This window comes from Ahaetulla prasina, chromosome 1, assembly GCF_028640845.1.
Source record: "Ahaetulla prasina isolate Xishuangbanna chromosome 1, ASM2864084v1, whole genome shotgun sequence".
NCBI classification, from domain to species: domain Eukaryota; kingdom Metazoa; phylum Chordata; class Lepidosauria; order Squamata; family Colubridae; genus Ahaetulla; species Ahaetulla prasina.
The window spans coordinates 79,608,107-79,635,389 of record NC_080539.1 but is presented as its reverse complement, the minus strand read 5'-3'; the positions used below and the strand labels follow the sequence as shown (position 1 = coordinate 79,635,389).

General features: G+C 38.6%; 2 protein-coding genes across 10 annotated transcripts in view; one reads left to right on the top strand and one right to left on the bottom strand.

Annotated features, from left to right (window-relative positions):
- The window catches only part of CEP170 (centrosomal protein 170), a 90,419-nt gene extending 70,432 nt beyond the window's left edge, over window positions 1-19,987 (bottom strand). For 2 of the 6 annotated variants that reach the window (XM_058165541.1, XM_058165544.1), the window contains exon 1: window positions 19,812-19,985. The gene's annotated coding sequence lies outside the window, so the exon portion shown is untranslated. Of the gene's footprint in view, window positions 1-19,811 lie in introns of all 6 variants that reach the window. The other 4 variants (XM_058165545.1, XM_058165542.1, XM_058165543.1 and 1 more) reach the window with 4 other exon arrangements.
- Window positions 19,988-20,215: 228 nt separating this feature from the next.
- The window catches only part of SDCCAG8 (SHH signaling and ciliogenesis regulator SDCCAG8), a 128,373-nt gene continuing 121,305 nt past the window's right edge, over window positions 20,216-27,283 (top strand). The window contains exons 1-3 of one of the 4 annotated variants that reach the window (XM_058165582.1): window positions 20,216-21,117; window positions 26,006-26,164; window positions 26,244-26,329. In XM_058165582.1, coding sequence (XP_058021565.1) covers window positions 20,955-21,117; window positions 26,006-26,164; window positions 26,244-26,329 — 408 coding nt within the window. In that variant the 5' untranslated portion in view covers window positions 20,216-20,954. The remainder of the gene's footprint in view (window positions 21,118-26,005; window positions 26,165-26,243; window positions 26,330-27,283) is intronic. The other 3 variants (XM_058165564.1, XM_058165591.1, XM_058165574.1) reach the window with 3 other exon arrangements.

Below are 27,283 nucleotides of genomic sequence, written 5' to 3'. Positions count from 1 at the left end.
TAGTTATCCAACATTGTCTTAAAAATTTCCAGTATTGGGGCATTTACAACTTCTGCAGGCAAGTTGTTCCACTTAATTGTTCTAACTGTCAGGAAATTTCTCCTTAGTTCTTATTAGACTAATTAGACTCAAATAATGAATAGGGAAAGACAGAAGAGGAAAAACTGAAGAGGAAAAAAACAGAAAGAATAAAGGAGTGGATAGAAGTGTGTGTGTGTGTGTGTGTATATATTTTCACGGGTGTTTGTATGTAGGTCTTTGGTTGCTCGGGTTTTCTCCCGTGTAAAATTGGAAATGTCTTGGCAACGTTTCGACGAAGTCTCATTCGTCATCTTCAAGCTTCAGCTTCGTGCAAAGCTCCCAGAAGCACGAAGCTGAAGCCTGAAGATGACGAATGAGACTCGTCAGCTCAAGACATTTCCAATTTTACACGGAGCTCAACCAAAGACATATATATATATATATATATATATGCCAAGACATTTCCAATTTTACACGGGAGAAAACCCGAACAACCAAAGACATATATATATATAGGTCTTTGGTTGCTCGGTTTTCTCCGTGTAAAATTGGAAATGTCTTGGCAACGTTTGAAGTCTCATTCGTCATCTTCAAGCTTCAGCTTCGTGCTTCTGGGAGCAATGTGTGATTGCAGCTGTTTCTTCCTTTTTAACTGCTAGTGGGGGTTTGAACTGATTGGGTGGGAGCTTGGCTGTGCTCTGATTGGATGGGGTTTTTTTTGTGCTCTGATTGGCTGGGGGTGTGTCCTGTTTGGGTGGGGGCTTGGTTGTGCTCAGATTAGTCTGAGTTGCAGGGGGATTTGAGCTGGTGAGCTGCACTGCTGCTGTTTGGCTTCGTGGTCGTGGTCGTGCTACATCTTCATAGTGGGTGTCAGTCTGCTGCATGTATGGATTGGAGGGGTTTGAAATGGCTAATGTTGCAGCTGCGGTCTGGCTTCTGGTCCTTAGTCGTGCTTCCTGATCAGTGTGGGTTTGGGTCTGCTTTCTGGGTGGATGTGTGGTAGTGACATCCTGTGTGGACCTCGTGAGTGTGGGTCTGGTGTCATTCCTCGTGTTAAGGACTCGTTTGTCAATAAGGGCGGGTTTCCAAATGGCTGGTAGGCGGGAGGTATCATCTCGTTTGTTCATGCTGTGTGGGCGTTTTTCTATCTCGATGGCTTCTCAGAAACCTCAGAAAACATATATATATATATATAAGAACTTCTCTCTGCAGGGAAGAGGAGAAAGACTGAAAGAACTTGGAAGCTGCAGTTTGCAGAAAGGCTTGGCAGTGACAGATGCCAGCCCAAAACAGAGAAAAAGAAGTGTCAACTCAGAGAGATAATGCTAGGGAAGCCCAACTAGGTTAAGTTTCCTCAGGGCTGCTGGCGAGAAGACTGCCCTGTGTTACAGGCTAAGCTCTTAGAGAGGGAGACAAACCAAGAAGAAAGGGGAGGGAAGGAAAAGTGGTTTCTCTCCCACCACTTTGGTGTGTCAAGCAACTAATATAGCAGACTCATGAAGCTTAACAGAAGAGCCTTCAAGAGGTTTGAAAGGCTAAGCTGACTGTAGTACAACTACAGTCAGACAGTAGTAAAGCCAACCATACCAGCAAAAGTCAATCACTGTAGTAGTTGTCTCTCTGTGTTTGTGTGTGTGTGAGGGAGGGATGTGTGGAGAGAGAGAGAGAGAGAGAGAGAGAGAGAGAGAGAGAAGCAGTGAAGCCTGAGAAAGTGCAGTGGGGAATGGGAGAAGCCTTTGGAGAAATACATATTCAGGCTCATGGGAAAGAAGAAGCAGGGCCAAGAATATGTGGTCAGAAGCCTCAGTAAAGGCCAAAGAAGTTGTGTGGCAGTATCTGGAAGCAGCTTAAAGGAGTCTGGATGCATAGCTTTGTTGTAGCTCGAATCATGAGTGGGGCTTAATTATGATTCTATGCATGAGACAGCCTTAAGCAACACTACAGTAAAGTAGTGCTCTAATTCTTTGAATTAGAGGGGTTGTAGTTGTTTAAGACAGATAATTTTGAAAAATCCAATTTTAGTAAAGCTTACACATCAGCTTGAACACAGCAGAGTTAGTAGATGCCAATCATATTTGCTACTTATTTTCTTAACCTTGAAATTGACTTGTTATCTTAGGCAAACAGAAGACATCTCAATTGCTGTCTATCAAAATATATTCATAAAAGGAAGCTGAAATCATGGTGTTTTCCACCAATGAGTTAGCATTCCATTAAAGTTTATGTTAATAAATTGAATGCATTTTCTCTTTTGATCAGGGAATTTACATGGGGTATCTGTAGTTCTACTGTATCACTTAAGACTGTAAGTTGAATTTAATTATTTAGAATAAATTTAATCATAGGTCATTAAATTGTCTAGTGCTTAATATTTTCAGTTTTCTAAAGCTTACTTCAAACCCTGACATCATTCTGTAAATACTTTGACAACACTTTAAATATATTGATAGTTTAAATGAAAATCCAGTTTTTAATTTATTTTAGATTATGATTTTTTGCTCACAAAGAAGAATCAGGCTCATAAAATTCTTCCCTTCTGTTTCTAATTTCAAGCAAACCATAATTTCGTAGTATGTTTGAAACTACACTCAGCAAAAAGAGTGTAGTTTCCCCATCACATTTTTGGTCCAATTTCTTTTGACAGGAGTTACAACCAATTGTTCAGCACTCTTCAATGTTACAATGACAGTGAACAAAGGGACTTTCAACCTGCCTTTGAAGTTTAGGCCACTGCAGCATTTTCAGAGTCATGTAAATAAAATTCGGGCATTTGCAACTAGCTCACACATATGACCCGTTGCAGCATCCCACGTGAGTTATTGTTGACTTTCTCTGCTAGCTTCCCAAAAGCAAAGTCAAAGAGGAAGCTGTCAGGGGAGATCACTAGATGCTTGGGAAGTGTCCCCCCATCCTAACATTTCTTTGTTCTTGCACATTGTATAACCTCCTTCCACTTTCACTGGTTTACACCCACCTACACCCTCCTTCCCCAGCCGCCCTGCACTTGCCGAAAAGGCATACCATAAGGCACTCCACACACACTTTCTCCAGTCTCCTGGTACTCATATACACACACACACACATAGTTTTCCTAGCCTCCCTGCACTTGCAGACAGGATCCTGCATCTCCCCCCCCCCGCCTCTCTGTGCTCACACACACACACACCCTCTTTCCACAGCCTCCCTGCGCTTGAAGTGCCTTATGGGATACCTTGTCTGCAAGTGTTTCTTCAAATTTCTCAACCGGTTACAGGTTACCAATTACATTGTGCATTCTTTAACACATTTAACTGCCACTGGCCAAATGAAATAAATAGTTTTAACAAGGAACTTCTGGCTATTACGAAGGCTTTCTACGCTTGGTTCCACTTCTTCAAGGGAATGAGTTATCCTATAAAATCTAAAACTCATCCTGATAACTTAGATCCCTTGCCCACTTCTCACAAGTTTCCTAAGGCCAAGTAAACTGTCACTTTTTTTTACTCATTTTGATTCTTTACACTCCATGCAAGCAGAATTTATAGCCTGGTTTTTTATTATATAAATCAGAACAATCTTTACTTTATCACCCTCTCCCAATCTGAAATCCCCACTGAGAAAACTTTGGGGATCCTCTAATAATTTGCTTACCAGGCGAGAGACTCTGAAGAGAGTAAGAGGACTCCCTTCTTAATAGAATGAATCTGCTCAGCAACAGTAGCATCCACATGTGCAGGCTAGGATAGATGATCTTGGGGATTCCTTTCTCTTTTTCATTTCCCTTTTTCTTGGAGCAGGGAGAGTGGTACCACAAAGACTGGTGATAGCAATAGTCCTTAGACTTATATACTGCTTCACCGTGCTTTACAGCCCTCTCTAAACAGTTCACAGAGTCAGCATATTGCCCCCAACAATCTGGGTCCTCATTTTATCAACCTAAGAAGGATGGAAGGCTGAGTCAAACTTGAGCTGGTGAGATTTGAACTGACAAACTGATGGCAGTTGGCAGTTAAGAGGAAGTAGTCTGCAGTACTGCATTCTAACCACTGTGCCACCACAGCTCTTTTTCCTAAAAGGAAGACATTTTCAATTCCAGTAGATGGCAACAGAACTTCCTTAAGGCAATCTGCATTTTTAGGGGAGGGGGGTGCTCATGACATCAAAAATTACATCTCATCATGTCACACTCATTGCATTGTCAAACCCTAAATCAGCAAATCTACTGTCTGCTGCAGTTCTACCAATCTTACAGAAGCCTTGGGATGAAATTTTCCTGGATTTTATAACTGATTTGCCACTTATTAAGAATAATTCAGGAGTTTCAGGTAAATTAAGCATGTTTTAAAGCATAATGAGATCCCATCAAGATTTCCAATAATAGACTGTCATTGTAATATTCTAGCTTCTTATTAAGGACCCTTGTGGCTGCAACACTGTCTCCAATACTAGTGGGGGAGATGAGTTGAAATTCAGTACATTCTAATAGGGGATAACTTACGTATTTGATTTAACGGTTAAATAGACAAGAAGTAGCAGACGGTACATATGGGTTTTGCCTTTTGCCATTTCATCGTAAACCCAAGCTAGCTAGCTTGTTGCACAGTAAGAAATTTGGCAGCTGTAGAGAAGCTGCAGGAGAAGCAGGACTTAGTAGAAAGAGATAAAATAGGGATCAATGACTGAAAGAGTCTGCAAAGACAAAGTTATCCATTGGCTCTTTACCCTTTGAAGGAGAAGAGATTAAATTGCTTCCAAGAGACAGACAGAAACTGTAAGTTTAGCAGAAGAACAGAATTCAGCTATTGTTTTATTTTAACACACACACCCCTTTGATCTGGCTTTTGGAGGTTTACAGCAGCACAGAAAACATAAGACTACAAGCTACAGAGACTGAGAGGGAGAGGAAGTATCAATTATTCCTGTTGCTCTGACCCTGAAACAATAGGCTCCTATTGCCATGGAGATATGGGGAGAAAATCTCTACTGTACTAAGTTAGGAAGTGGGATGATGATGCTTCTGATCCTTGTAGACAGATAGAATGGATGGGATAAAGAATGAAGAGGATATTAGGATGGAAATTGAAAATATAAGTTTCTCAGGCTAGAGATGTCAGTTATACCAATAACCAACAGTCACTTAGTTTCAAAGCCAAATGCAGGGCAAAAAGTCTATTACATTATGGAAAGTGTGGAAGGAAGAAGTACTAGAATCTATACTACTATAGTGATTATAAGAATACATACCTTGTGCCATGCAGGGTTGTGTGTCTGAGAGCTTGAAAAGAAATATGAGCTTAGAGTCAAGCTTGGTCAAATGCCTGGAAATTCTGCCAAGGACTTGCCAATGAACCTGGCAGATTTCCCCTTTTCAGGGAGGCATGCATTGAACTTCTCTTTCCAATTGGACGGGAACAAACTCTTACCCATAAGATAGAAGAAACCCATTTATAAATCTTATAGCAGTAAAGAAATCCTTGAAAGGTATAAACTCAAATAAATTGAAGCATGTTATTTTTTAAAAAATCTTCACAAATAACTAGGTCAAAATTAATAAATCAGAATGCTGAGCACATAACAACTAATTAAGGTGACAGAAAGTGAAAATAACTGCATATCAGCTGTATCCAGTATTTACTGTATCTAGAACATAATTGCTTTAAATTGAATTCCCCTGCTCCAAAAAGTTGGAGCAAGCAACTTTACTACTGGAGTTGGGGGAAACAAGAGGCCGAATTACATTACAGATCTGTAATGTAGATAAGCATTTTACATTCCTCCTATGGTGAAAAGGCTGTCTAAACTAGAAAAGCATAAATAGTATAAAGTTCAATTCATATTTAGGTGCTGTGAGTTTAATACCTCCTATTAATTTTTTTGTCATCAGTAATGATTGCACTTTTAAAATTTAACAAGAAGAAAATTGGCTCTGCTTCTCTGAGAATCAGATGTGAATAAAAAGAGTTTCAACTCAATTTAAAGGCTTAACACTTAGACACTTTGAAAAAAAGTGTGATAAATTTCAATGTTCTGTGAGAGCACAGCATTGACACCTTAAAAATCTAGGATCTCTAAGTTCTATTGTAAGGCCTGAATAAGCATATACAGTATTCTGCTTTTTATTTCTGAATACACATTCAAAATTATCTTTCTCTTTCATGGTGATTGAATATACATGAAAGTGCAGAGCTGTAAATCAAATGAAGTTAGCTTTTAAATTGAAAAATACCTGACAGGCTATATATACTGTGGCAATAGCTTCATTCAGTGTATCAACAACAGAAGACACCAAGAAATAAACTTTCATGAATCTTACTAGAGCTTCTTAACAAGACTTTAAGAGGCCAAAGATATTCCATTTCAGATGGTCCACTTTGTAAGGACCTTAATGAATACTCTGAAATCCTAAATTGTAACCAGACTGCAATTGCTCTAAAGAGACTGATTTATACTTATTTGACATTCCACATGTGGTTGCTTTCTTTTTTTTCTTTAGATGTACTTCTACAGCTGATATCATTAATTCTTAGACCATGCTCATTTGCTTAGATTTATACTTAACTGCCAACAATAGACTCAGATTTATAGTAAAACTAAAGCGCGTCCGAAACAACCAACACATGCCAATCCTTGCCTGTAAGGCTCAAGGAAGGAGTAGTAATTTGTGGTAGCAGACAACTTTTGTAAAGAAAAAGTCCTTCACTATGATAATTCAGACACTTGCATAACATAGCATAATGTTCAATAACATTAATGAAATACATATTTTCTATGCATTACAAAATAATTCATTTATTAATTTAATGTGTAGGCCAACCATATATATTTTTAAGTAGGGCTACTAGGTCTGAGATGCAAAACTCTGGATGATTACGGATGGGAACAAAGTGTGTCACTTTACTCCCATCTACTAAACATCTGGGTTTTTACATCTGGTTTACTTTCTATTTTACTTTCTATGTTTTGTCCTGAAATTTCATTGACTGTTTTAAAATTCTTCTGACAATGCCTATCTTAGCCTCTGTTTTTAACCTATTAAATGATCATTTTTGTATAGTATTTAATTTATATGATCTTTTAATTTTTTTTTAACTTGAAAGTCAATCTGGCAATTACTGGCCAGAAACCAAAAATATTTTTGCAAATATAAATGTATGAAATTATTTAACAATATTGAGCAGCTGCCCTAATCCATACAGATTCATCCTGAAAGGAGGAAGCAAATGTTATTGTTACACTGTTTAGGGCTGGTTTACAGAGAAACAAATGTCACAGAGGATGCAACAGATGAAAAATTATCTGTAACAAATTTATGATCTAAAAACAGAATTCTGCATTTCTGATTCCAGCTAAAAAGGGTATCTCCTTTTGAATGATCTGCAGATATTCTGCCAATATTGACGTGAACAATTCAAATCTGAATTTGAATTTATAATCTATATAACATGTTTTTGGACTTTTAAATCAGCAATTATTGTGTCATTAATCAAGACAAAGTGATCAAATTTCACTTCCTATAGAGCCTGTTGGCCTAGAAGAAGAGGATCCCAGAAGTCATATCTATTTTGCTTGATTTTTCAGGAGAGGTCAGCCTGACCTTGGCAAGCAGACTACAACAGCAATCCCTTACCATGCTTCACTATCTCTCAGACATTATTGAAATGAGATTAGAGTTCTCCTTCTAAAGCCTAATGTACTTTGCAGGCAGTCATGTAGGTAACCTTTTTATTTCTAGTTTTTTTATAGAATAATTAGGGACAAAGGTTTGTGCTTCATTTAAGATATTCACTGCAGTGCAATCATGCTAAGATATTTCAGATCCAACTGTTTCTGCTCTTCTGCTTACTGCTAGATCCTATCTTCCCTTGTTCCATGCTGTTATTTCCTTAATCACAGACTGGATTCACATACTACCATGTTTTCCCGAAAATAAGACCCTGTCTTATATTTTTTTAAACCCCGAAATAAGCGCTTAGCCTTATTTTCGGGGAGGTCTTATTATTTTGGGGCACGTGGAACAAGATGCGGCTCCTCTTGCCATCTTACCTGATTTCCAGCTCTGCGTTTAAATATTTTCGGGGGGAGGCTTATTTTAGCGCATGCAGTCAAAAGCCCAGATGGTCTTATTATCAGGGGATGTCTTATTTTCAGGAAAAGAGGGTAAGTTATACAATAATAGTTTGCCAATTAGAATTGCTTATAAACATAGTATTGTATACTAAATCAAAACCAAACAAACATTGATTTTACTACACATATGCAGCCTACCATGTGTCATGGGAAAGAAGTAACAGAGACATGAGTTCAAGTCATGTGAATACAATAAAACTAACCATGCAACTAAAATAATGCCCTCTTGGCATTAGTAATGTCAGGGTTCCAAGGAACACCCCAAATGAAATAAGGCTCTGAGGCTTGAGGTTCCTCAAAGTTCCAATTATTAGAGATGTCATGTTGGCACAGCTGGGGAAACCCGGAACTGAAAGCTTCCAGGTTTTCCACACCCAGTTGACAGTTCACCGCCCTGCCCCACACCCACAAGTTCATCACATTGTCCAATCAACTCTTCACACTCAATTGGATACAATCTTCAGGCAGTCTCCATCAGACACAGGATGTCCTTGAATACGGAATGTTGTTAATGACTAACTTTCTACCACTCCAACAACAACCCCCTCCCAACTTCCCCAGCTAAAATATGTGGCAGTTAAGAAGCAAAAAGAAAATTGCCTTCCAAAACTGACAAGTAAATCACAAGTGAATGGGAGCACTGTTGCTGTTTACATTAAACCAATATGAAGCCATGACATTAAATATTAGCCAAGCACTGATACATTCTTCTACCAGGTTGAAAGATTAGAAAAAGATAATACCTTTTGGGAAAAATGCATCAATTGTGAAAATTAGAGAACCTGTAGAGGAAGAATTATGTGTACCAGCGATTAAATATTTAATATAAAGATTAAATAGAATTATGGAATATCTTGATTAGATAATGTTTTCTGATGGTTCAGGTAGCCATTTCTGAGCAACTGACCAAGTGACTAAGGTGAAGGAAATGAAAGGTTTCTTAATGCTTCTCTGTAGCTATGCTAGGTCATAGCACATTTTAAGTACCTAACTTGACCAAGAAGTGACAAAACTTTTTATGACAGCTGAGTCATTGTAGTGATCAAAGTAAAAAGGACCTGAGATAACTCAGGCAATCCAAATAACTTGGGTCACTTACATGTTTATCAAGCTATACAAGAGATGGTGTGTATAATGGTGTTAAAAATATTTCCTCATTATTCTGTTGCCAACTGCAATTTATTAAAGTAATATAGCTGTTTTGTGAGACAGAAAGGAATAAAAGCTGATTCACTCAAGCAGATATAACAAATGCAACTCTGCAAGTGTTACTGAAAATGAATCCTTCTTGACTGCTTTTAGAATTTATCTAGTCAGAGAATTTAGAGATACAAATATCAGTTCATTACTGTTGGGGGAAAAAGAGCCAGCTGTTAAATGTTTGAGTAACAAGAACCAAGAAGCAACCAAACAAGACAATGAAGCAGATAACAATTTATACTCCCTAATGACAGATCAGTTCTTAGCAAGACAACATTCAAGTAAACACAATATGCATTCTTAGTATTCAGCTACTACCTCTGATTAGCTGTTTTAGTAACCTGTCATAGGAAGAACAAATACTGTTGTGGAACTAAGGTGTCAACCAAACCAATACTCCTATTCCCAAGAAGCTCCAAATTATGCAAATTGGCATACTTATTTTGAATTTCAATCAATACCACAAAGCAAATGATCAAAGAGATGAAGCAACTCATGATGAAATTGAATTGACGAAAGAATTGGCAGTTAGCAAATGATAGTTGGACTTCTATAAGTCTTTATATTTGGTCTTGTCACCCTCTGGTAAAATATCCTGAGTGCTCCTTAGTTCTCCATTAGCTTATATTAGGAATTTGACCTAGGACTGTGATGGCAAACCTATGGCAGAGCCATCTTTCCGGGCACACAAACTCATCTGTAGCTGTGCATGTGTGCGCGCCCCAGCTGGTGTTTGAGCCTCCGGTGCACATGTATGCAGTTCAGGGGACCCAGCTGATCTTCGGAGCTCTCCTGCACACGTGTGCGCATTTGCGCATGTGCATTAGAATATAATTGCATGGGCAGTGCATGGGGGAGCTGCGTGGAACTTGCATACATGCGCAGATGGTGCAATTGCATGCACAGCACACGGGGAGCCATGTAAAAGCCATGCACATGCGCAGGTGGTGCAGTTGCACGCGCAGCGCACAGGGGGGCCTGTGCAAAAGCTGTGCACATGCACAGATGGTGCGGTTGCGACAAAGCGCACAGAGGAGCCGCACGTTAGCGCAGATGGCACATGTCCGCGTGAAGTGCACGAAGTGCGTACTGTTTGGCACTCGGTGAGTAAAAGGTTCACCACCACTGACCTAGGAGATTGATATGCATTTTTGGTAAGGAGCTGGTGTCCTCTTTCTGTGGTGGTGTGGAAGAGCCCTCATGTTGGAAATCTCTAGTGATTCCATCTTCTGCTGTTCAGGTTTTAAATAGATTTTCCGCCCAGTTAGTGCTTGGATGAGAAACAATATGAATATTGTTTTGTGTCAGTTAGAGCCACTGGAGGGTCATCTTGCTTGGTGCTAATATCATTTGTTGGGAGGGGGAGAGATGTCTCTGGCAAGTCATTAACTCAGCCTATATATTTCTGCCATAGTAGTGACTATTAGTTTGAGTAATAATGGGGAAAGAGGGTGGACATTTTGCTATTCCAACCCATCTTCATTAAAGTGAGGGCAGTGGTGCCACTTTTTTGTTTCCTACTTCTTGGAACTGAGCCCTTGGGCAAGGCTTGTTTCCATGCACTTGGCCTGCAGTTCCTAGTTAAAACTGGCTTCAACAACAGCCACTCTTACTTTTTTAAATAATATGATTTTATTCAGTTTTTTAAAACAAAAAAACTTTTCAATTTAATGTTAAATTTATGTTTTTTTAAAAAAAACATATACCAAACTCTAAACAATACAAACTAAAATTAAATCATTATTTAAATCACTAGTAAAAAGGCTTGTTGATTTAAATCATAATTTAAAAGAGCAACTGTCACCTCTGACTTGCTGTTGATTCACCAACAGTCCCAATATTGCAGAATATATAGCCTCATGTTACATAACTAAGCTCCATTTCATGCTGAATAAACTAAATTATTAATGTATCTTAAATAGAAAACTATATTTGGATAGATTTTTACTCCAAAAGCATTTTATTAAAATAAATTTGATAAAAAGAAAAAAAATCCTATTTAATCCAATCATCGATTTTTATCCACCCTGCTAAAAAACACTAAGAAGAAGAAAAACCCAAAGTATAATTAACATTTAACATTTTCATTACTTTTCTACATTAAAATAGTGTTATTATGTTTATACAATTAATTACAATTATACTTTTAAACAACAAACTACACGCAGACTATTTGGCTTTATAATGCCTCTCTATCAATACAAAGTTTTTTTTAAGGCACAGATATGACAAATTTCACTTAGCCAATATGTACATATCATTTCAGGAATAATCACTTTTTTCATGATAGTCCAGACATGATGTTTCTCATAAAATTAGATTTTGGAAAATAATGCAATACATTACTGTGTTTAAATCCTGTTCTTGCAAAAACCTGGTTCTCCACAGTGATAGTATCATTGATTATATATTAATATCATTGATTAGGTAGGGTACTCTGAATGGGCATGCTGAAAGCACTAATGTTCCTTCACATTTATTACATTTCTAGTATAAAAATGATGACAGCCAACCTTTTCTGAATTTCCACTGAGAAATCCAATATACCTGAAAAATATTTTTTAAAGAACTTGGCTTTTAAATCACATGAAACATAGAAAGATTGTTTTTGAGGTATTTTATATTGGCTTTCTAGATAATATTTTAGTAATATTGAATTGTGGATTTGATCACTATAAAATCTTTTCCAATACACTTTAGGCATAAGGGCCAAACAAGGAATATATAGTGGTTATAAAAAGTCTACACACCCCTGTTAAAATGCCAGGCTTTTGAGATGTAAAAAAAAATCAGGCTAAGATAAATCACTTCAGAATTTTTTCCATCTTTAATATAACCTATAAGCTGTACAATTCAATTGAAAAACAAACTAAAATCTTGTGGGGGGGAGGGTTAAATAAAAATAAAAAAATTACAAGAACATATTATTGGGACTTGGTTATTGCTAACACAATGTGTAAAAACAATGTTACATCAGATCTAGTTTGATAATTAAAACTAGTAAAGTATATGCCAGAGATTCATTCTGGATCTAGCGTATCAAGCCTGAATTAGGAATTTGTAATTTCTGTCTCCATTCTAGATTTTCACTCGAAAATCTTCACATTCACTCGACTAAAAAATAATATATTAGGGGGGAGGAAAAGAAATTCCTTTGGAAACCAGGTTTGATGGGAAATCATGTGGATAAAACTATAACAATGTTCAGTTTTGTTCTTAAAGTTAGAGTAGCCATTTTGCTTTAAGACTGCATGTGTACTTTTGACTGATGTCCTATGAATCCTTTGTAACAGGATTTAGTTCTCTCCTCCTGGGATTTATCTGGTTTATCCTTCTGATCTACTCTGTGGTTAGCCATTTAATGTTAGCAAGAAAAAGAAGCTCTTGTATTCTACCACCTGAACTCGATAATCTGATTATCTTTAGACACAGTATGTCAGTGGATATAGACTCACAGACGAAAATACAAAGTTCTCTATGCATTATTGCTTAAATTCATAAAGATTGCATTATTCAGTTAATGTGCATTTAAAAAGAAACTTATTCCATTTCTCCAAATGCCATTTGGTTCTCTAAAACAGGGGTCCCCAACCTTTCAGACCTCAGGGACCACTAAATTCATAATTTTAAATCCCGTGGACCACTAATATGATCTGCTTAATGACCGGCTGGGTGGGTGTGGTTAAGTAGTCATGTGACTGGGTGGCCATGACCAACTTGATGTCACTCACATCGAGGGGCACCTCACCGGCCTCTACTCACCCCTCCCCTCCTACCCACTCCTCCCCTGCCTGCCTGGGCTTCTTAGGGCCCCAACAAGAAGCAGTTGCTGGAGCTAAGCAGCCACCAGGAGAAAGAGTTGGCAAAACAGCTGGCTCAGTTCAAATTGGATCTGACCAAGAAGGAGGCTCAGCAGAAGCACTTCACTGAGGACTAGGAGCATAGGATTTCCAAGCAGAGGGAAGACCTGTAGGAGTGCAAGGCCAGGTACTGGCACCTGTAGGCTCAGTGGGCTGAGATGGTCAGCCAATTCCAGGCCATGATGCAGTCCCACTGGAATGAGGCCCTCCAGCTCTTCGCCACCAGCAGCACTTCCCTTCAGCCTTCGCCCAAAGCCCCGCACCAGGAGCTGAAGCAGACCCCAAGTTGGAATTTATGCCCCACCTCCGACCCACACAAAAAGACCCTGAAGGGGGAGACTCTGCAGCAACACAAGCGTTCATTGCACGTATCCAGTCCAGGGGCTTTAGTGCAATATAGAAAATGCAAATAATTTTTCTGGGGACCACCAAAATTTTCTCGCAGACCACCGATGGTCCATGGACCACCAGTTGGTGACCTCTGCTCTAAAAAAAACTAGAAATATGATACATTTGTAACACTTTTTAAAATAAATATATATTTGCACCACTTGCGAAATAAGCAGTTTCTTAGAATTGGACTATCAACAATTATAAGCTAGTATGGATGTTCAAATATCTGGAGAGGCTGTAGTCAAACTTTATACCAAGCCATTATACAGTTGTTTTGATTTTAACTTAGAGTGCTATATGAAAACAGTACCATATTTTTTGCACTATAAGATACACTCCCCCCCCCCAAAAGTGGGTGGAAATGTCTGTGCGTTTTATAGAGCGAATAATGCGGTGAGGGGAGAGGGGTTGGTGTTGTGGTGATGACCCCCAGCACCGTTCGCCGCCACCAGGGAATGTTAGAGCCTTCGCTGCCGAGCAGCTGATTGGCAGTTGGATCAGCCTCCCAGAATACCAATGATCAGCTGTTCTAGGTGGCATCACCACCACTGATCACCACCAATCGCTGCCGGCGGCAATAGGCATTGCAGTGGTGATCCCTGCCGCCTAGAACAGCTGATCACTGGTATTCCGGGAGGCCAATCCAACCACCAATCAGCTGCTTGGCAGCAAAGGCATCAGTGTTCCCCAGCAGGAGCAGCTCAGCTCAGTTGACCAGTGGTGGGCGCAATGGAGCGGAGCCCTGACAAGACACGTGCTGGGACTGCGATAACGTGCTGAAACTGACTAGGCTGTTTGCTGCAAGGATGATAGCCAGATGAGTACTGGATGGATGCTGGGAGGCAGATTTTTTTTCTTTAAAGATAATGTGTGTCTTATGGTCCTATGTGTCTTATAGTGCCAAAATACGGTAATTGTAATCTGCCAACATTTATGGTTAGGCAAGGCGTATGAACGAAACCGCAGAATTTTAGTTAAATTGTTACAAATACATGAAACCAGAAATCTACACTTTCCCAATTAACTGAATACCATATGCCAAAAAGCGGAGAAAGATAATTGGTCATTATGTTTCCTTTTTTTGGTCCTCATGTCAATTCACAATATATATGATATATAATGTAATATAATGATATATAGGTTAGTGTGATTTTTCCCTTCCCATCTATTTGAAATAGCTATGTTCAGTATAATATTCCTTTTAGAAAGCTACTTTATGCAGTTGTGATACACAAAAATATGTAATTAATATTTAAGGTTAAAACTTTGTGCTTTTTATACTTCCAGAAATAAAAACAAAAGTGATGCAACAGACACATTGTATCAAGAAACTTAGCATTTCTCAACTATTTTGGCTTTCCTCCATCTGCCAGATTTTTCAAAATGTGTGGTCCTGTGGGAAAACCCTGCCCTGAAAAAAGGATTTTAAAACTGGATAAAACAGTGTATATTCATTTTGAACAATTTTTATGCTATTCTTCACAGATTCCATTTGTTTTGATTACCTTTTTCCTTTACTTTTCTTAGGAGTATGCTAATTTATGATTATTTTATTAATGGGAGACTAGTGTTATTTTCTTCCTATTGATGAAATCATAGTCAATTAAGCCAATTACTGACCAAGTGATTCGGAATAATGATAAAATTATAACCTTGGCTGATTACCTTCCATTTGTACCTTAGTTAATATCTATATCCTTTGCATCTGGATCTCTGAAGTTCATATTTTGCTTGGGCAATAACTAGCAGCAAAAATGGAATACACAGCAAACATTTCACCTCTGAGCAGAGTGTGTAGATATTGATTCCTAGCTTTTTAGGTATTAAATGTATAAGGAATGTTTGTGACAGTATTAGAAGTGCATGGTTGGGATATGAATGTATATGTGAATGTATATATGAAGATTATGCTGTATTATGGGTTGACAATCCAATAATCTGGAATAAATATTAATATAAATGCAGTATGGATCTTAAAATGTTAGTGTATCAAAGCCCAAAGTTTTACTGTAAGGCAAATTATACATGAATGGCTAAAAATCAAAGCAAGTAGATGAAATCTTTATCAAGGAAAAATACTTACTAAAGATGCAAAAATGGATGAAGAAGGTAAATGTTACCATCTTTCCATTTTTCCTTTATTCTTACTCTTTTTCTTAACAAAACTTATCTTGAAAGGAAACAGCATATGTGTAATATGTATAGAATGACAGCAATATTTTGACTGCTCTAATAATAACTTCAAAATCAAATACCACTATTTTATGATCTAATGTTGAAATTTTTTAATCACTATTTAACTCACATACTTTTTTTTTCTGGAAAGTTTTGGACTTTTGTTCCAAATTAACTCCATGAAAGTTTACTCAAAAATACTTTTTCTATGGAACTTGCTTCTATGCTAGATACGTATATAAATATATTTATATGCAATGATTACCTTCTTCAAAATATATGCTTTAGCTCATAATTGAAAGCATAGTAAGAGCAAACAACACTGATTCTTCTGTCTAGGCTAACACAACACTTAGTCATGTGTGAAATATTTTAAAACAAAATCATTCCAAGTGTAAAAGAAGCTTCCTCAAACATGTTGATTTCAGTTCAAATTTAAAGCATTTGTCACATCCTTAGAATTTTTTAGTACAAGAGGCAATTGGATTTCACTAGCAGTAAGTTACAAATTAAGTATCTATTTACAGAATAACTGTATTAATAATAAATTGCCAACCATCCCTTTTAGGAATTATAAAGTATACGTTCTTCCCCAAGAGTAATTTTAAAATGGAAAAATTAAAAGTAACTGATCTAATTTGATCAATTTACCCTGTATATTAAAAGCAATCACTCCTGCTATCTTCATGATTTTTCTAACCCCCTTTATCAAGGTGGTTCTATTTTTCATGACTCCTTTAAGATCTGTGAACCTAATTCAGCAGCATATCGTTTGTGTGATTTTTACAAGTGCTAAACAATTCAATGAAAATTTCATTATTAGATTGCATCACAGTGATTACAGCTATCACTGTAATAAATCACCAATGTACATAGGCTTTGTACTTGCCAGGGTGGACTTAAATCATGATTTAAATCATATTTAAATCACTAGTAAAAAGGCTTGATTTAAATCAACTCAATTTAAATCATAATTTTCAAAGAGCCTCTGTCTTGAAGCTGCTCTTCCTCTGACCCGTTGCTGACTCACCGACAGTCCCATTCACTTTAATGGGATGGCTGGTGATGCAGCAGTGACACAAGAAGGTGAGGGATGTGGCAGGCATTTGAGTGGATGCCCACTAACAGGCGCTGCCATGATGGATCTGAAATGACAGGTGCTCTTTAATATTATATTTATAAGCTGCTTAGAAGGTTTCACTTTCATTTTTACTGCTTGCCTTTTCTCCTCACACTTAGAGCCTGGTGGTGCAGATGCATTTCTCTTCAATCACAGAGTTTGTAGTGTAAATAGATTTGCAAAACAATGGGATAAAGGAACATTCCTAAATTTTGTTTTATGATTTATCTCATGGCTACCGTGAAATTGTGTGAATGCATCAATACAGTGCATGTTATCTCAGTTTGCAGAGCTTGGATTCATTGAATGAGTTTACTAAAAATGCATATATTGCAGAATATATAGCCTCATGCTACATCCTAAGCTCCATTTCATGCTAAATAAAATATTAATGTATCTTAAATAGAAAACTATAGATAGATTTTTACTCCAAAAGCATTTCATGAAAATAAATTTGATAAAAATCAAAAACATCCGATTTAAATAAAAAACATCCGATTTAAATCAAAAACATCCGATTTAAATTTTTTAAAATCTGATTTTTAAAAAAAAATATTAAAAAACCCATAGATTTTTATCCACCCTGGTACTTGCACATTAGTGAATAACTAAATCTATAAATCACTATTGTTGAAATGTTAACTGCTAGATATTGTATTACCAATATCACAAAATTCTTTGTATACAGTACATATCTGGGACACTGATCACTGCAGTTCCAAAAATGAGTAGATGCAGGTGAAGAAGTAAATGTGCTCATTGAACGACAAACTTTAGAGGCACCATTTAACAAAACCATTAACCTTTAATCATTGTTTTTAGATGTTTCACAATTTTGAACTTGCACAAATTGTAGCATCTTAAACCCTTGAGCATCAAATATTATTCAGCATTTAACTTTTATTAACAATTCAAGAAATAGGCTGGATTTTTTAAAAAAAAGATGGTTGAAGATAAGAAATTTTCCTAATGAAGGGTAATTGTCATTTGTTTTAAATAATTATGAGCATCTCATCCAAATATTTATAGGACTACAGTATAAAATCAACTAAGAAGAAAGTAAAACACTGCCTAACTTCACATATTATATTAAACTATTATGTGATTTGCATGTCGCTTAGCAGAATGTTCTGAAACTTTGCAAACGTATGTATGACATGTGAATCCAGCCAATAAACTTAACTGACTTAAGTTTACTGACTTGAAGACTTGCACACAAGTCTTCAAGGGTGTGATAACTGAAAATTTATCACATATCACTTATTTTTTAAGACTCTTAAAAAAGATCCCTTGCTGCTGAAAATTGGAGTCAATATAGGAAGACATGTTGTCTTATTACTTTTTTAAATGTGAAGCAGCGGAATGTAATAGAAATAGAAAGTGGTATTGGCAGCACCTATTTAAAATTATCCTACTTCAGACACTAACAAGCAGCACAAGTCCTTCAGCTTTCTTACCCACTAACACCATGCTCTGAACAAGCCTACCTCATTTTTAAGCAGTTTCTAATTAGGATGCCTAGGATTTTTTCCAATGCCAGGTACTAGATTAGCTGGAAAGCAAATATAAAAAAGTACCTATATAAGAGTACAATTATGAACGGAAACCCTCCCCTTCCCCCATTTCTAGCATCCGTTCCAAACAATTAGTGGATGAGATCACAAAAGAAGACTCATCTATACAGCTATCATTTGTTTTGCTTTGGACTATCTCTTTCCTAATATCCTGTGCATTTCAAACCGGCCAAGATTTTTTTAACTGGCGGGTAGAAATCTGCTATAGCCATATACATTACATGTGCACTGACAATAAACGATTTGAAAAGATGGCTTTGACAAAAGGCATTTCTGTAATCATTTCAAAGAACCCATATAAACACATTTCCTTCTGGAATCTTTTATACCCGTAAAATCGTAAGAACAAAGCAGACGCAGATGGTATCAAAGAGGGAGGGGGAAGGATTCGGCATAGCTTCTCCCACAGGGATGTCTTTAAGGTGTAAAGCTATGCATCATTTTAGGCAGGGCTGCTTACATTCAACCTACAAAGCAGAGTGAAAGCAGAATCTTCCCCTCTCTCTTACACACACACACAACAAATCACGTTCACCCGCCCTTCCATGTATGCGTTAAAAAGAGAAACCCGACAGCTCGCAAAAAAAAACTAATCCGGGGAAAGGGGAGGAAAAAACCGAACAAAGAAGAAAACGGTACAGTTGCAAAGAAGGGAGAGAGGGGGGAAAAATGGAAAACGACGAGCCAGAACAAAAACTCCCTCCACCCCTCAAGCCGCGTCTTTCCACCAGAGGGGCTGCTTGGAGCGAGGCAGGGGCTGAAGCCAGGAGCCTGAACTCCGGGTGGGGAAACCTCCAGTCCACGCCACTCGAGAGGGAGAGGGAAAGAGCGCCCCGGGGGAAGACTGGCTAACATGTGAAGGAGGGGAGGGGAGGGGAGGCAAAAAGAGGAAGCGGATGGCCGAGTAAGCTCCATCTGTATCCAATCTGGACCATCCCCCCTCATATTTCATGCAGCAGCAGCAGCAACCGCCTCGATTGACTCCCAAAGGGACAGCTTTCCGCGGCCAGGAAATAGCAAAAAAAAGGGGGGGGAGAGAGAAACGAAGCAGGGGCACAAGCGCCAAAGAAAACGATCCTAGTAGCGGTACCGATCTGGCCGCTACTAATTAAAAAAAGTACGCCAGGAGAAGGAGCCGTTACGGTTAATTCGCGTGAACTGGAGCATCAATTTATATGTGGATCCGCCCCAGGATCGAAATCGCTCCCGAGGGCAAGCAAAGGAAGGGACCGCGAAGAAAAAGAAGAAAGGTGCCTCGTATGTGGTTGATAGCTCGCTGCCGGGCAAAGTCACCCTTCCCTTCCTCTCCCCTCCCCACCCCACCCCCCTCGCCCCGGCAAAGGATCCCGCAGCATCACTTACTCACTCCCTTTCAGGAAGCCTAAAAGTGCCGGCTCACTGATCCACCATCTTCTCCCACAACAAGGTCGCGCGGGGCGGAGGGGAAAGTCAAGGGCGATCGCTGACCCTCCGCCAACCTACGTTGTTCCGCCTGTAGCAACCGCTTCAACGTTATTCCTACTATAAGGCGGCTAACGGCGCGGAACACAGGGAGGCTACTGCGCAGGCGCCGTCCCAGGGAGCGACATACAAGCGGAGGGGAGAGGAGGGGAGGCGGGGGAGAGAAGAAAGAATGGATTTGCCTCAGGACGAGACCAATGCGCAGGCGCGTGCAGAACGCGAAGCGGCCGATTCCTGCCGCGCAGGCGTCGTTTTCCAGACTGAAGAAGCTGGAATTTGGGTATTGTTATTTATGTCTGTGTTTTCTTTTTGATGGCACGAACTAGTGAAAGTTTCGAAAGGTTTAAAAGATATCATCTTTTTTGGGGGGGGGTCGTTTCCTTGCGGAATATGGCAAGGACAAATATAGCTTCTCCTATGAAAATGCTTTGTTCCTCTCATCTTTGTCCGGGATAAGAATGAAAAAAAAAGGCGCTCACTTTAAAGCAAACAAAAAGTACCATCTTGCCTTCATCCCTCCCACAGAATAAAACCGTCTTCTGTATATAATAACCCTGGCACCCTCGCAGAGCCAAACGAACCCACCGTATGGACATTGTTCTTGCACCAAACCACAATTCCCAGAAAGCAGCGCGGCAAAGACTTCCTCGACATAGAGGAGCGTTACGGCGTGTTGCATTTCGGGCGAGAGAGGAAGCCTTCTGCTGTCTTCGACGTTCGGAGGCAGCGCGTGCCCCGCGTCACGCGTCACTTGATTATCTGCAGGCATAAAAGCGGTCTTCGAAGCGGGACTCGGGGAAGCGCCGTTTCTCGGTTGCCCTAGCAACGAACCGCTTCGTAAGATTCATCGGAATCTCCTTCCCCGCCCTCGCCCCCACCAACACCACCGCGCTGTCCCTGGGGCTTGTAATTGCTTCTTGGTCGCCGGGGCTTGTTGCTTGTGCTGCGAAAGGACCGGCGTTGGAACTACGGAGACCGACAGCCCGCGAAGAAAGCCTAGCGAGGGGGACGAGGGGGTTGGGTTATACTTCCCACGCGTCCCAAATGGAGGGAGTCCCAGAAGCGGCCAGTATAGCCGGAAGAGTTGCGGCGTGCAGCCCGGGGCCCGGTTGGAGCGGGTCTCCGGATTCACTGGATCCCGTGAGGGAAGCCACGGGAGAATCGGACTTGGCGCAGTCCCTGGAGCGGTATCACCGAGGCTTACGCGGTGAGGACGAAAAGAAGACGGGCGGGCAATTTCGATGCCCGTTTGAATTTGGGCTCCTCAACCTTGATAGCTTTGTTACTGGCCTTTTCCGGAGCCGCTTCTTAGCTAGGTCTTGGGGAGAGATCGTAGGCTCGTTGAAAAATTTTTGGGAGGCAACAGCTTCAAAAGCAGGAGGTCTTCCCCATTCGTGATCTTCCCATCTCTTGATTTGCCCGACGGGGTGAAGTGTGAAACTTTGGCAGATGGATGTGCTCGGATGACAGACGTTCTGAAATGAATTTAAATTTTTGGGGGATCGTTCTTAGTCTAATTTCAAAACTCCGCCGGCCAGCCTGAGAAAGGAGCTGTTCAGGAGAAGGGCAAGAACCACTTAACGTGTCTTGCTGGTTCTACTGAATGATTTGACATCGTTTTTGTATTAGTGGTCTTAGATAGGGTGACTGACAGGTTTCAAATACCGGTAATTCGTTGAATTATGTCACGGTTGACGGAGAAAGTCAAAATAGCAGGAATTGCATGTAACGATAAACTCAATTGCTTCCAACCATTATTAGCCCAAAACGAAGCAAGCCATATTATGGCTTGAGGTGATGTGTGAACTTAAGTCACTAATTTGGGGGACGGTGTTTTGGTTGGTCAATAGTTACTAGTTGTGGTCAGTTTGAAGAGTTCCAGAAAGCAATAGGTAGCTTCAAGGTTTGACATTTGTATAAAAAGGCTAAATTATTTTTTTCTACACAGGTAAATTATATAGTCTTAGTAGCTTTGTTTCATTTTTTCATCAGACGTAAGTTAAACCAGTGGAAATATTGATGGTAGTAATTGAAGAGATTAGGAAAGTACATTAAAGCTCAAACTAGATAAAGGAGAAGGTACAATTAACTAGGTGCTAATTACCAGTAGATTCAACTCTTGATAACTATACAGATATATGCTTACATCTTGATACTGTATGTCTTTAACAAACTGTAGCCCTACCAAAGACATTTGAATAATCTCTTGATCCATCCATCTTATCCCTTGTTTGCACTCAACTATGACAAGCATAATTATTTTTCTACTCTTTATTCACATCACCTGCACAAAGTATGTAAATTTTGGCTTAGTGATAATCACTTCAGCTTAGCAATCAGCTTTTTTATATGATAGAGAATTTCTGTTCGTTTGGCATTTCTCCATAGATAACTCAATATTTTGTAAGATTTTAAGCAAAATGCTACTCAACTGTGGAATCCAACTATCAGATTTGTGGTACTACTGTTAGGTCTAGCATAGTTATTGGGAATTCAAATGGCATCTGGCATATACTGCTTTTTGCTTACATATATATATACTTACTCTATGTTGTACAATGTAGAGAATGTATAATTATGTCTTAGTTAAATATTAAATAAATCTGTTTTAATGAATAGCGCCTCCCTGTTATTAATGAAAGAGCCCCTCTTTTCAGGCTTCTGTGAAAGCTTAAGTGTGCAGTGCCTTAATATGTAGATATTCATTAATTCAGACTTGTAGCTTATCTTAAAGCTAAACTAAAATATTTCTTCCTATGGAGAGTGAGGTATATTCCTATATCTTTGACCATGTAACATTTTTTTCCATTAGATTTTTCTTAAGAGCTGAATTATGTGTTCAGTTTACGCAAATAATATCTCATTAAGGATCTTATATGGAGACCCATCTCCCAAAATGGACTCTGGGTGGTGTACAACAATAATAAATATATGTATATGTGTATATATATATATATATATATAAACAGTCGTTACAAAATATATAATTAAAACAGAACAGTGCAACTTTGAACAATGTGAAGCTGTGCAGAGTCTCTGTCACATTTGCCATCTACTTGAGAAGAAATTGTGAGTGTAGGACACGTGCCAAACTCACTGTGAAACGTTGTTGTCACATGATGTTTCACGATGTTTCACAACATTTTTCCCATTTGCAGAGCTCGGGTGGGTGTGGCCTGCACATGATGCATCCGGCTGGCAGGCTGCCAGTTTGACACCCCTGATGTAGGAAGACCGTGAAAATTGAGCAGTGCCACCCCATCCATCGGAAAGGGATACTGGATGAAAATTGTCCAGTATTGTAGGGTCCAGCAATAGTTTCTTGAGGAAATTCTTTTTAAAAGGTAAAGGAAGAACCCCATCATTCAAAGACAAATTAACCACTGCTAGAGTAAACACAATAACTCCCTCCCCCCAATCCTTTCACAAGCCAGGAAAGGTATGAATCTAAAGAGCAGGTGACTGAGCTCACTGTCCTAAGGATTTATCCACTTCCTCAAAGTTCCACTTCCTCAAAGTTCCCAAATACCTGAACAAGACTCCACCATGGTTCTCTCCTTGAGACTTGCAACCAAGTCAGTGTCTTAACTACAAGTGAATCCAAATGATCTTGTCTGAGAGATGCTGAGCAAATTCCTCCAAACATCTTTGCAAAAAGTTCCCAGGGCCCTCTTTACCTAAGACGACTCACATCACCTGAAACAGAGTTGTGGGATGCTAAGGAATGAAATGCAATAAGGGTGGTTAAGTATTGCTTCTTTACTGTTTTGCTGCCCTTACCTTACCTTACAAGTAAGCCTTAATAGTGGTTTTATTGAATTTGTCCTTAATTGAAAAAGTACTCCCATTTCCAGACCCAGCCAAGGTTTTGGTAATACATGCCAAATCAGTCCACTGATTGACAATTAAATCACTGATAAGGGAGGCCTTATTGCAGATTGACCTTGCATTAATAGATGCAACTTTATATATTTTCCTACTGGAAATAATGCAACTTTATATATTCTTTTCTATTGGATATCAGTATAAGTCCTATTTTTCTTTTGTTAAGACCATAAAGTAACACATACGCTAAGTGTTAAATCTGCACTACTATTAATCTTCTCATAGTTCCTATCACCAATCTCTTTCCACTTATGACTGTATGACTGTAACTTTGTTGCTGGCAATCCTTATGATTTATACTGATATATTGACCATCAATTGTGTTGTAAATGTTGTACCTTGATGAACGTATCTTTTCTTTTATGTACACTGAGAGCATATGCACCAAGACAAATTCCTTGTGTGTCCAATCACACTTGGCCAATAAAAAAAATATATATTCTAAATTCTATTCTAAGTGAAAGTGGTCTTTACATTCCTCTATTCTTATACAAATATATGTATTTAGTAGCTCCAAGAATCAAGTGGCTCTTGAGTCAGTGCCTTCAAGGACCTCATATTTTCTAAATATGTGTGTGGAACTTAGGCAAGTTGTCCAGTGAAGTCAAATATTAACATTGATCTTATAATCTATAGATAGTCTTCAACTTACAACCAGCTGATTAGTAACTGAAGTTACGATGAATCCCCAAAAGCTATTTACACTCCAGTTCCAATGTTGCAATATCTGCTACCCCTCTGTGGTCATTTTGGGCACTTGGCAACTGGTCCACATTTTATCATGACTGCGATTTATGTTGTTGTTTCTAGAAACCAGCCTTTATTTTTGGTTTCCAGAAAAAGCACCCCTTGCGAACGTGTTGCTTTAACAACCATTATGTTTGCTTAATGACCACCACAAACAAAAAGGTCATAAAATCCAAAATGGTCATTACTTTACAACTGTTACAAATTATGACCATGTTTGCCAGGCTCAATTACGATCGTAAGTCACAGACAACCTTAATTAAAATATTAGAGCTGAAAATAACCCTGAAATAGAAATAATCCTCCCCGCAAAGCCAGACATATACACATCATAGAAAGTGTGATGCAAAACAAAACTTTAGTAGTTTGAATATTAAACAACATATAATCAAATATTTATAAAGCCTATTAAACACTTATTTACAACATAAAGGCATAAAAATGTGGCAAAAAGGTAGAAAAATAGTTCATTAATTATTGGCGCATTCATCATCATGTCCTGTGTTAAGCACATTGGGCTACCAGCATTCTCCACAATTTTCGGTCCACAGCTACAATGTCTGCATTCTTCCATTTAAGGTTGATATTTTTCAGATCTTCCTGAAATGTGTGGCGTCAGGTTTTCTTTGGCCTTCCTCTTTTTCTCCAACCATCTGGTGGCATCCAATTGATTTTGTTGGACATTGCTCGCCATGTGGAACACATTTCCAGCGAAGTCCATTCTTCATTCTGTCACTATCTCAAGAGAGTCTTCAGTAATTACTTCTTTGTAGAACTTCCTTGTTTGTAACACTGTCGCAATATGAGATCAAAGAATCCTTCTGAAACAATGTTGTTGGAAGACATTGATCTTAAAGAAAAATTCTTGTAGTAGTTTTTAGGTCTCACTGGCATAGATGGCTCTGATCTGCTTGGTTATACTATATATATTAGTGCTCTTGTTCTATTCTTTCTTTGCTCCTATGAATTATCAGGATTTCAGATACTCTTGTCAATTTTATGTGCCAAATAGGTCCGTGCAGTACTTCAGAGGGGGGGAAAGTCTGCTATTAGAGCATCCAGGGGAATACTTACTATAAAAAGTATATAATGATTTGTTGCTCTCTTTTCCTTGTAACAGATGAAGAGTACTTAAATAGATTTTGGTCAGTCGCGAGACTGAACTAGTATTTTGTTCTGTTGTATTCACCTCAGTGATTTGTACTTTGCTTTAGTGCACATATATTTCAATTAATGATATTCCACTTTCCACTCATGTAGCTTTCCAAAATATCTCGATCTCCCTCCCTCCCTCCCTTCCTAGTTAAAATATATTTAGTAAGCAAACTAAGTTATTTCTTTTAATTTCTCCTTATTCAGTTTCTATAGATATACAAATCTTGATAATATATCTTATCTGTATTTCTTACCAAGTCTCAAAGAAACTTTTAATCACAGTGAACTTTCAAAATTATTATTTTTAGATCGTGCTAGTAAAAGCCTTGATCAATTGAAATATGTCTTTCATGAAAACGATCGGGCCATAGGCGAAAGTGCAGCCACATTGGATCAGTTATTTCCTAATTCGGGCCAAGAAGTGACTGAAGATAACGCTTGGCAGGAGCTACAATACAGCCATGCAGGTTTGAAATTTTCCATTTGATTTTTTTCCAAACTAGAATTATTATCTTAGGTAAAATATATTTTACTATTGTGTTATAGTTAATCAGCTTAAAGCATTATTACGTCAACAAGAAGAAAAGGGGAGTGAAACATCACCTTCAAAGAAGAGAGGAATGTCACCCACAGTAAGTATTATCCTCTTTTTATCTCTTGTTAAATGACCAAATAATTACATATCGGTTTACAGAACAATATCTAAGTAGTATTTATGTTGTCTCATTTGATGAGTTATGTAGTTACTTAACAAAGCATTAGTAGGCTAGCCTATATATAAGCTTTTGTGTTTATTTTAAGTTACCTATTGTTAATTCAGCATTAGAGAACTAACGAATTGTGTATGATATGACAAGGCAAAGCATAAAGATGAGATTGAAGAGAAAGGTTCTGAATTTATTTGGTTGTGGAGCATATGCAAGCATGTTATTGTCCTTTTAGCTGATTTTAACAGTAGAGATGGCTCTTAAAGACTGCTCAGAAACTATAGCAGAATTCATCAGCCTATGTGCAAGTGTATATAATACCAATTCTGAAGCCTGTGTATTGATTGCTTTCAAGAAATAATGGTCTTGACTTATAAAGCTCTTTATGGCTCAGCACTTGGGTAGCTACACAGTACCTACTCTCCAACTGAATTGACTGACTGTGTCAGTTTTGAAAGACAATTTTTTTTTCTTCTTATTGCCACATATTTTAGCTGGGGAAGTTGGGAGGGGGTTGTTGTTGGAGCGATAGAAAATTAGTCATAACAACATTCCTCATTCAAGGACATCCTGCGTCTGATGGAGACTGCCTGAAGATTGTATCCAATTGAGTGTGAAGAGTTGATTGGACAATGTGATGAACTTGTGGGTGTGGGGCAGGGCTGTGAACTGTCAACTGGGTGTGGAAAACCTGGAAGCTTTCAGATTCGGGTTTTCCCAGCTGTGCCAACATGACATCTCTAATAAATTGGAACTTTGAGGAACCTCAAGCCTCAGAGCTTTATTTCATTGGGGGTGTTCCTTGGAACCCTGACAGACTGATTAGTTGGAGAAACTACTCAAAGCCCCACTTATTATTTTTTATTTATTTATTTTTAT